At 33.0% G+C, this 12,067-nt stretch overlaps 1 protein-coding gene across 4 annotated transcripts in view; it reads left to right on the plus strand.

Annotated features, from left to right (window-relative positions):
• The window catches only part of Ptprz1 (protein tyrosine phosphatase receptor type Z1), a 176,461-nt gene that overhangs the window by 143,757 nt on the left and 20,637 nt on the right, over positions 1–12,067 (plus strand). For all 4 annotated transcript variants that reach the window (XM_015488281.2, XM_048786040.1, XM_048786042.1 and 1 more), the window contains exons 14-15: positions 6,464–6,555; positions 9,371–9,456. In XM_015488281.2, coding sequence (XP_015343767.1) covers positions 6,464–6,555; positions 9,371–9,456 — 178 coding nt within the window. The remainder of the gene's footprint in view (positions 1–6,463; positions 6,556–9,370; positions 9,457–12,067) is intronic.

Consider the following 12,067-nt stretch of genomic DNA (forward strand, 5'->3'; position numbering starts at 1 on the left):
GCAAGATAGAAACATATAGACCTTTGTGGAAACTGCATTCTGTGGAAAGGTTACAAATCCAATGATATATAAATAACAGTATGAGAGTAATAGTCTTTACAAATTTTTCCAATTCACATCTTCAAACACCTTTTAAAAACAGCTTCAGTGAGATAAAACTAATATATCACAAATGCCGTCTGTTTAAAATGTACAATTAAATGATTTTAATGCATTTTATTATTTCCTTCATGGTATTTCTGCATGTGCTTATTGGATATTTATATGCTTCCTTAAGAGATATTTGTTCAAATACTTTTCTCTCTATTTTTAATTGGATTATTTGTCTTTTTATTATTGAATTATGAATATTTTTATATATTTTAGATACAAGTCTTTTATAAGTTATGTGTTTTGCAATTATTTTCTCATTATGTAGATGGTTTTCTAACCTTCCTAATTATATCTTTTAAAGTACCAAAATTTTAATTTCGATGAAAGCCAATTCATCCTTTTTTCTGTCATTGCGCATATTTTTGGTACCATATCTAAGAAGGTATCACCTAAAATAAAGCCATAAAGATTTACTTCTATAATTTCTCCTAAGAATTCTTTTTTTTTTCTGATACTGGGGATTATTGAACCCAAAGGGTACTTAACTACTAAGCCGCATCCCCAGCCCTTTTTAATATTTTATTTAGAGACAGGGTCTTGCTGAGTTGCCTAGCCCTCCTGCCTCAGTCTCCCAAACCACTGGGATTATAGGCATGTGCCACTGCGCCCAACTCTCTTAAGAATTTTACAGAAGAAAGACTCACATTTCCTAATTTCAAAGCTTATTGCAAAATGACAGCATATCAGCAGAGCCTGGTACTGGAACAGGAATAGACAAATAGATCAATGGAGTAGAATTTAGAGTTCAGAAATAAACTCTTACATTTGTGGTCAATGGATTTTAGACAAGGTTCCTAAGATCTTTTACCATTTGTTTAAAGGACAATTGGATATCCACATACAAAAATCAGGTTAGACCTTTGTCTTACATCATACAAAAAAAAAAATTGATCTGAAACAGGATCGTAGACTTAAGAGTAAAAGCTAAAACCATAGGATTCTTAGAAAATATGTAAATATTTTTCTAATCTGATGGTTTAGAAGAAAATTATCTCAAAATTACTAAAGAAATCTTCTCTTTCCTCTAACTAATCTAACTTAAGGAGTTACCCTGTGTTTTTTATGAACTTTGAGAGTAAGAACATTATAGCAGAATGACAGAACAAGTTAAAGGTGATAAAATCTTCCTTGAATTTGCTATATGGCCTTGGGCAAGTCACTTACCTACCTATGATTTAGTTCCCTCTTTCTGCCATCTGGCCTCCCTAGGTCACCACTAAATTTGCAATAAGACCTTCTCTAAGGGTTCTGTGAATGAATGCAGCATCCTAAACATTGTTTCATATTTGTATAAGAATCCTGAGAAAAGGAATAATAATTACACATTTCCAGCTATTAATTCTAAATACTGTGATGAAAAGGTGTAAATTAAATAATCGGATTCCCATTGATTGATAGGACCTGCATCTACAAGTTGAAAACAGTCATCACTTTTTCCATCATGGCTGAGTGATAATTAGCAGGAGACACAGTTATCAACACTTAGCACATAGACGTGAAGACATTCGCTGCACATTCAGAACAGATGGACTATAGATACTGTCTTGTCATATGTTAAATAATATGCCTTCAAAGTACTTTCCAGATGTTTTAAGGTATAATTTACATGAGCCAAACCATAAGCTTCTAAGAAGCAAAATAACTTCAACAGGGAAGGTTTTCAAATAGTTCTTTTTAAATAAAAAAGAAAAGGGCAGATTTTGAGAGATTTTAAAGAGTTAGAACCTAGAAAATTCCAAAGTTGAATTCAGCAAAATGGCACATTATCAAAAACAAAAAAAAAAGAACTTTCCATGTATGCAGTTGTTTGGGCTGGGAGAGTGGAAAGAAAAACAATATTAATTCACTCTTGATCTTAAATTACATTTTGGATCCTTGAAGGTATCTACTCACTCAAATGGAAATCTCCTGGTGCCATACTGCCTTTTAAGTAGACTGTCATTTCCCAAATAAGACTACACTGTAAAGTATGTATTGCTTGGTAAGCAATATACATATGACCTTCATCCATAAGTTAGCCTATATGATTTTAATTTTTTCACTAATAAGTATTTTTGGTGTAATATATAAGGTTCTTTGGAGAAATTAATGCCAAGTAATATTACTAGACTTACTTCTAAAACCACCAAAGATTTAATCCCATAGTTAAAACCAAATAGAGTTGGTATTTATCCAGTTACTAAAATGAGCATTAACAACATGTTAAGCCTCAATGCTAATATGTTAATTTACTTTTTTGTATTTTATCAGATGTTGCCTTTCTTCCTATTCTCTCAGAGTTATTGGCACATCCTCTGTTCATTGGTCTTACCATCTCTCCATCCATCCATCCTTCTCTACCTATAAATTTCATCTTTCCATCTCAAATGTTTTGACATTTCAAGTTATTTCATCTGAGGCTCAGGTAGGCAAGAGATTCCAGGATGTAGTTGAACAACATATGGTTGATGAGACTTATTTGATACTAAAAATGCATATTATTGAACTCTTGGCACAGTTTTAAGAATTGAGTTTGCATGGGATCAAGAGAGAGCCCTATCTTTGAGAAAATTTTAGTAAGGATATAGATTTAAACATTAGAAAATAACTATCCTAACTACCAATTAAGAAAAAAATATTTAAAATAATGTAGAATAATGTCCTGGAAATTAAGATCACTTTTGGAATGATTTTGTATATTTTTCAGAACAGTCTTTATGTAGATGAGGGTGAAGTTGGGCTGGGAGGAGTAGGAAGAACGTTTGTATGAGGTACGTTGGAAAGAGAATCTGCTTAATGAGAGGCTGTTCCACATAGAAAATGTCTCTGAGCAGTCATGAAAGATGATATTGTTTGCCCAGCATATTGGTGAGTGAGCCATTTTGGTCAGGAAAATCATGTTTTAAGCAAGATAGACACTGAGTTAGAAGAAAACAAGACAGGTTCCATAATTTACCCTGCATGAGTGTTATTGGAGTACAAACTTCAAAGAGAAAAGCCAAAGATGGTGAGGATCACTGATAAGTAGGATTTTAGTATTGAAAATCTTGAATTCTACAATCTAAGAATCTGTTAAATACAGAGCTAGAGGCAAGGGATAAAAGTAGCAGAGACACAGATATCAACAGAAAGAGACCTAATGGGGGGAAAGAAGGCCTACTCTTTGTGTACGATTTGGAAGAGCTTAGAAAGGAATGAGTTTCAGTAAGTAGAAGAATATCTAGCAACTAATGACTCATTTTAAAAAGTTAGCTGTTGTAATGGAAGCAATTCAAATTGGACCTTAACTATAAATTAGGGAAGCTGTTGAAGAGATTTTCATATCAACTGTGAATTGCACTAAATATTTTAATGCATCTTATCACTTTAAGATTCTGGTTTTGGTTTTGTTGTTTGTTTTCTCACCTCCTGGCTAACTATATTTAAGAGCTATCAAAGGGATTTTAATTCTCAGATCCTAAAATCATGTCCCAAGTTCAGTGTTTCCATGATGATGTGTCATAACATGGTAACCCTGGTTGCACACCTAAGCCAAACTTCTTCTGTCGTTTCTGCTCCAGTCTGGTTTCATTTCTGCTCATTTGGGCTGTCCTTGGAGAGTTTCTTCCTCATGAGACTTGCGGTTCACATCTCACCCCTTCCTCTTCAGTCTGCCATACTCTCCGCTTTCCTTTTGTACCACCTGCTCTCTTTGGAAGATATTCTTGTGTTCTCTCAATTTATGTCCTTCCCTCAGATTTGATTATCAAAGCCTTATACTATTCCAGCAGAGGACTGATTTTTTTGCTATGGAAATCATTGCTTTGGGACTTTTTTTTTTTTTTTTTTTGCTTGGGACATTAAGGTCACAAACTATATGATTTTACTACTTATTTGCTACCTGTAGTGTTTCATTGAGTGAAGAAATACTTTTTGGCATCTATAACATGACAGCACTGAGGACTAACACAGCAACAATTAAGATAAACTATCATGTTTGGAGCTTACCTTCTAATATGAGAAAACAACTATAAATATGCAAAACAAATGAATACATGAATGATGGTACAAAGGGTTCCCCATTTATGACTGTGGACTTTTTTATCACGATGGTACAAAAGCAATTCACATTCAGTTAGAAACTGTACTTCAGAATTCAAATCTCATTTTTATTGCTTTGTTGTTGTTGTTGTGTTGTTGTTGGCTAGTTATTCACAGTGCAAAACTCTCTTGAGAAGCTGGACAGTGCCACAACTTGGGACAGCCACAGTGGCACAGCCACACCTCCCAGTTAGCCATACGATCACATAAATAAGGTGCTCTACAGTGTACTGTGCTGCTAAGCTATGATGTTTGGTGGTTAGGTGTGTTAAACACATTTTTGACTTATGGTATCTTCAACTCACAATGAGTTTATCAGGACGTTACCCCATGGTAAGTAGAGGAACATCTGTATTTCAGATAAAATTAAGCAAATAAAAGGGCACAAAAGATAGTGGCTTTGAGGGATGGGCTGACACCTTTAGCTAGCATGACCAGGAGCTTCCAAAGGAAATAACATTTGGGCAAGTGCAAAAATGATGGGAAGGAGACAGGCAAGCAGAGGAGCAGCAAGAGGCAACACTCTGAGTTGAAGCAAATGGGGCTTCTTTGAGGAAGAAAGAGAGGACCAGTGTGAGCTGTGTGAGGGAGTAATGGGAGGTGAAGCTACTGAGGTTGGTGAAGTCTAAGTTATGAAAAGCCATACATCCCTTGCTAAAATAATTGAACATTGTTCCAATTGCAGTGGAAGCTATTCAATAATTTTATCCAAGGAACTAATTTACTGAAAAAATATTGAGGTTCATGTGTGTCACCACATAAGAACAAATGTTTTCTTAAAGCTCATCAGGATATATTAGCTTAAAGATTTTCTTTTAAATAGAATGTTTTAAAAATATCTTTATTTTTTTTTATTTTTATGGGGTGCTGAGGATCAAACCCAGTACCTCACACAAGTGAGGCAAGCACTCTATTGCTGAGCCACAGCCCAGCCCCATAGCTTAAAGATTTTAAAATGGAAAGTGAACTTGTAATCCCAGATACTCTGGAGGCTGAGATAGAAGGATCTCAAGTTCAAAGCCAGCCTGGATAACGTAGTAAGACCCTGTCTCAAAATTTAATAGAAGATTGCAGATGTGGCCCAGTGGTAGAGTATTTTTATAGCATAATAGAGGCCCAGAATTTAATGCCCAATTCCATTAAATAAATAAACAAACAAGAAACTGAGCCAGGCATGGTGGCATAACCCTATACTCCCAGCTGCTTGGCAGACTGAGTTCCAGTCTAGTCTGAGCAAGATAGCAAGACCTCATCTAAAATTAAAAAAAAAAAAAATCTGGCTTTATCTAAAATGGAAAGTGAGATTGACATTGCATTTATACTCGAACAGATATTTGTTTAAAGTTAATCATTCATGAGTAACCTTTCAGATAAATCAAAAAATCAGACTGGAGTGTCGTTGACATTTTAATTAGCTAAATTTCTTAAACGAAGAATGGTTCATATTACTTTATACCAACTTCTGTTGCAGTTGGTTCTTTGCTTTTCTGAATAGTTCGTTCTGTGCTCTTACCAGATGTTACTCTTATTATCTGAATGAAAATAAATTTAGGTGATGTTGTAGGTCATCCTTATCATTGATTCCAAGTATATTCATTCTCAAAACCCTCATCCAGACTAGCATCTGTTAGAAATAAAATCACCTTTTTTCAGCTTTGTGCTCATTCTTTCCTTCCTCACTTAAGTTCTGCCATTTCTGCATTCTCATACAGTACAGAGTTGCCTTCTTTTGTCATCAAATGTCACCCTACCCTATGCAGTTTCATTTCTACATGATCATGGATTGCTATCTGTTGCTAGCAGTTGAATATCCTCAGAAGGACATGGTCACTTTTTTGAAGAAGATAGATTTGGACATTCTTCTCCACTCTGGACCTTTCCAGAGTGAGCCACTTTGGGTTCTAGCAATAGTGGGATAATTATTTTGTAGAGCATTAATGTTTCCTATATTAGCAAAGTATTATTTGGTTCCTGCTACCCTTCAAATGCCATTTCTGCTCTCAGCATGTCCGTTAGCTGCTTGCTCTTCTGAGTCTGATACAGATAAAACTAAGATAAATTTGGATATTTGTACTAAATTCTTTAATATTCTGTGTTTTGTTAAAACATATGTAGACCCAGCAATTGCTCTTCTGGGCATATGTCTACTGTTGTTTTCATTTGGCTATTTCTATAATAATTTTCAAAAAGCTCAGAAGTCTTCTTGTTATCTGTGCAGCTAGTAGTATAAATTGCTTTCTTATCTTTTCAGAAAATGCTTCCAGACTGCACACTTTTATTTAGAGGACAGTACGTCCCCTCGAGTAATATCTACACCTCCAACACCTATCTTTCCAATTTCAGGTAATGGCTTTAGGTGTGACCATGAGTAGCTGCTAGATGCTGAATGAAAAGCACAGTGTTGGAAGATTTGCTTTTGTTGGTGTGCTTTGCCAATAGCTTTAATGTAGATTAGTAATTACTTGTGTTCCCCAAAATATTTACTATATCATGTATCATGATTTATAACCAGTTTTTATTCATTTTAAACATTCTTAACCATACAGATAGAACAAAATAATTTTTAAGTATTGAAATGTGATATGTTAAAAATAAGCATTTATAGCAATAAGATATTAGTTAAAAATAATGCTGTCACTCAGTTCCATTACTTTCATGGAAACCTCAGTAAGAAAGGTCAGACTAAGTCAGTGCAGTAAATGTGGATAGGAGGAAATAACAAAAACAAGGCTGAAACATAGCTCCTTTCTGATCAGTTGTCTGTATGAGAAAATACCTGTTAACTATGTAGAAAAAAAATATAAAATGGTGGTGGTAGTGGTAGAAAAAAAGCCAAAAACCCCAAAAAGCACAAAATATACTATATATACATATATGTTTATATATATACATATACACACACACATATATATATACACACACACACACATATATATATATGTATATATATATGTATATATATGAATATATATATAATTGCTTGAGACACTTAAATTTTTTTCTCAATGTTAAACAGTTGAATATTTTGGAAGTTACTGAATATCTTCACCAGAATTTACCTGGAAAACGATATTTAAAAATTAGCCGGGTCCCTTTTGATTAAGATGTCCCTTAAACCCAGAGTTCACATGGTAAGACCTTGGCCACTTATTTAACACTTTATAACATCTCAGAATGAAATGAGGTCATTAAAAAAAACGAGTTATGTGCAAATATGTAACTATGGAAGATGTACTGGAGGGTGGAGGATGAGATAGGGACGAAGAAGTCACCACACCAAGGATACAGAAGAAAAAATTTGTAAATGTGATCGTTTTATAAGAGTCACTTTTTAAACAGTCTGATGCTCCCTGAATTATTGCTAAGGCCCAAATTCTTCCTTATATTATCTTTTGAAATCCTGTGACTAAGAAAAGCAGAAATATTTTCTTCATGATATATATATATATCATGAAGAAAATATATGTATATATATTTGTTATGTAGAGTATACATTATTTATGTTCTTATATGTTTTTGCTTTATAAGCATAGATCTTAAAAGGGTTTCTGGTTTTCCTTTTTTATTAACTCTGAGTCTTCAACCACCACTATTTTATTTCTGTTTTTCTTGTTCATACTAAAATACTATATATTTATTTTAGAATAGCACAATTTTTCATTAATATTTTAGAATTCTGAGACTGACAGCTTTCAGTTATCAGTTATGTTCACTCCCTTCACTATCAAATGTATCTCTTCTACATACCCCATCAGCATGAGGTATGCAAATTAACTCTAATATTATCCAAAGTCCAACGGATTTCATTATTAACAAGTAAAATGCAACATTTTAAAATCAGGACCTTGTAGAGGAAATCCAAGATCTCCATTCTGAATGTCAGAAGAGGAGTGGTCAAGGGAATGTCCTCATTTCACTTGCTCAGGTCTCAGGATTCACTCTTTATCACCTGAATATTCACTTTTCAGGTGAAATCAGAAAGCGAAAAGATATGTAGCTCTCACTTGCTTTCAGACCAATTAATTAAAAAAATTACAAATATACATGACTGATGATAAAAACTAGTTTGCTTGTGAAACGTGGGCTGTGCAGGAAATATCAATAGGTTTGAAGGACATTCACTGGAACTAATGATTTAGGTGTGACAAATTATTTCTGTTTTCTTGTCTAATTATAAAAGCTACTTCCAGGCAAAATCCTTCTGTAGGTGTGAAGGTGGAATTGCACCTTTGTCTAGTGTTTCTTAAGCCTGATGGGATAATTCAGTTTTAGTATTCAAGTCCACTTATCTAACAGAAAGAACAGATGGATTCTAATTTTTTTTTTAAATCAACAAATTCTTGGTAACTGAAGCTTAAAAATATTAGATGGCCTAAATGCTGAACATCTGTTAATGTAAATAACTGTTTCTTGTGAAATGTGTTTGATGTTTCCTTGTCAGAGAAATTATTTGTGATATTGCATACAGTGAACTAGTAATGTTTAATCTCAGAAAGTCTGTAAGGATAAAGAGAAAAGGAAAAAAAAACGGACAGTTAAAATAATTTAGCAATTAATTAACAGATCCAATGACTTTGTTTACATAGCATAATTTCAACTTACACTTCTTGAAATTTTACAGATTAAAAGTCCCAAAGGTTTTTGACATTATCCTTAATGAATATTTTCTCATATAAATATTTTTTATGGAGAGAAGGAAAAAAGCTTTCAAATGTAATCATCTGACTATATAATTGTATAGTTTTATGAAACTGAAATTGCATTATACTAAAATTGGAAATATAGTTATTTTGTGAATCTTTTTTCCCAGAATTTACATACAATCCCCACACATGTTAAACATAATTTTCCATAAAGAGAGGGAGTGCACTGATAAGAAGTGAAGCTTAGGTGCTATTTATATATTAACAGTGAAAATAAATTGTTTTCTCTTTCAATTATGTATAGAAGATATTTCTGATCAAATCAGATTTCTAAAATGCAAGTTATGATTGATGATAAATATACATAAAATTGGAAATTTTTGCTTTAGATTTATTTGTGATTATAAGAATAATTGAATTTTAAAGTTCTTTCAGAAGGCACTTCATTAATGAGAGACACATTCACTTCTGAATTATCCTAACATTGTTTTTTATTATTATTATTATTCATTTAGATGATGTTGGAGCAATTCCAATAAAGCACTTTCCAAAGCATGTTGCAGATTTACATGCAAGTAGTGGGTTTACTGAAGAATTTGAGGTATGATTTTAATATTCCTGTTTTGAGTAATATAGAAAATAGTAAATTTAAAAGATTCAGCAGTAAGCTATTTCTTGACCTGAAGACACTGAAACTATTTTCACTTCTGGGGAAAATATTAGTTCCATAGTTACTTACGTGTTTAGGAGATGTTTTGTAGTTACCATATAATTTAGAAAATTGATTTTCCATTTAAAAGCCAATTTGTACTAGTGGAAGAATCAAAAACATTGCTAATTCTCTCCCATTAAGTACAGATCTTTAGTATTCCTTTTAAAATCTGCCTTAGTAATACTGATTCTCGGGGCTGGGATTGTGGCTCAGTGGTAGAGCGCTCGTCTAGCATGCGCAGGGCCCTGGGTTTGATCCTCAGCACCACATAAAAAATAAATGAATGGAATAAAGGTATTGTGTCCAACTACAACTAAAAAAATTAAAATATAAAAAAATACTGATTCTTTTTGATTTTCTAAATTATATAAATTATACTAAACTACTAAACTTCATGATTTTTCAGCTAAACTTCATATAAATCCATAATTGTAAGCATTACACCAATGCAAATGTAAATCTTATTATAAAAAGTAAAATCACATCTTCTCAAGAAAATATGCATTTCTAAAAAACATTTGAGCCTTATAATCAATGAAAACTCTTTCAGTGATATTCTATTAAATCCTCCTGTATAGAAAGGGTAGAGAATTTTATTATGACCAACTGAAATATCAATTTAGTAGATTTTCAAAATAGGGAGTCATTAGTACAAAGTTAACAATAACCACCACACACACACACACACAAAAAAAAAAAAAATGAAAGCAACCCTAGGTGAGCATGCTGAATATGTCATTGACTAGGTACCTCCATATCCAAGCTTCACTCAGTTCTGGGAGTTATTATTCTTTCTCTTCATGTTATAATGAAATCAAACTCCATAGAAATTAAATAACAACCAATGTGTAGCAGAGCTGGGATTTCAAACCCAGGGCTATAGTTTTAAATCTTATGCCCTTTCCAATATGCTTTCATCAAGCAAGCAATCCTCAGCCTCCCCTGAGCCACGTCCCCTAGGAAACACCCTAGTAAAACTGCCTTTTTGTCTTTCCCATGCCCTGCCCCCGAGGTGCTCTGTGGACCTTCCTCTTAGAAGGGCCTTGAGCTCTGATGTCATCACAGGATCTACTCTCCTCTCATCTACTGCTCTCCTATTTGCTCTGTGGGACTGTTTCCCAGGAGTCACATCAATTAAGACATTGTTAGAAGAGGAAAATGCTGTAAGTTAGAAAGCTTTAAGAAATCAAATGAGCCTGGCCCGAGGTACAGACCTTTAATCACATTGACTCAAGAGGCAGAGTCAGGAGGATTGTAAATTCAAGATCAGCTTCAGCAGTTTAGCCAGGCCCTAAACAACTTAGCAAGACCCTGTCTTAAAATAAGAAATAAAAAGGGATGGGGATGTGTCTCAGTGGCTAAGTACCCCTGGGTTCAATTCCCCCCTCACCTCCACCAAACCAAAAAACAAAACAAAAGAAAGAAAGGAAGGAAGGAAGGAAGGACGAAAGAAAGAAAGAAAAGAAATCAAAAGAAATAGAAGTGAAGTGATATACTACAAAGAGTTACATATTTAAACCATCAAATTGTTTTCTTACCATAAACCAGAGATTATTGGTGGTACAGTGTTAACTCAGTGTTAACTAAGCTAACTGCACTGTTAACTGATAGAAATTATTGGGCTAACATTCAATAAAATTATTATAACAGCAGGAAAAATATGTGAAAAAATAAGCCTAATCTTCCAAATGTTTAAAAACAATCCTAACTAAATTACACAATTTATAATCTAAGTTGGTGACAGCATAAACAGAAAGGCAGATCAGTTTGCACAACTATAAAGTCATTTTAAATATTATTAAATGATTAATAATTAAATTAAGAAAATAACCTCATATTTTTACTTTAAAAGATTTGTTTTAATTTCATTGCTTTTAGCTCACAGTCTGATTTGACAAAACTTTTTAGTAACTTAATAATTCGTTTAATAACTAATAATTCTACACCTTTTAAGTGGTTTATATATTTGTTTTTAATCATTCAGGATAACTTGCTGCAAAAGAGATTTTAAAAACTAATTTGGAAAGATACTGGGCCATTTCCTAATGAATCGGATTCACTGTGGGGTCATATACTTTCTCAGAATTTATAAGGTTTTCATTTGTTATCTTAATACTAAATAACTATGAATTCTAAACAAATGTATTTAGATAGGAAACATCTCTGAAAAGCTCTTTAATTCATTAAATAAAAATTAGCAGAAATAGTTTTTATGTACCCAGCAAAGTTTAAATATAGAGGAGGTATGCTGATTAAAAATATCAGAAATAATGATATATAAATTTTGTTTCAAAATGTCATAGTATTACAAACCACCTAATAGGAAGTTATTAACTGTATAAAAAAAACTCAAGCCACAAAAAGAAAAAAAAAAGTATCACAAATTCAGAGTTTCAAATAGAGCTATGGTAGTAATATAAATTTTTTTTGTTTATTAGCAAATCCGATCACTATCACAAAATGGGTCATGGAGTATGTGGTAGTTCTCATCTGCGTTTAA

Source organism: Marmota marmota, unplaced genomic scaffold (genome assembly GCF_001458135.2).
Source record: "Marmota marmota marmota unplaced genomic scaffold, marMar, whole genome shotgun sequence".
NCBI lineage: Eukaryota > Metazoa > Chordata > Mammalia > Rodentia > Sciuridae > Marmota > Marmota marmota.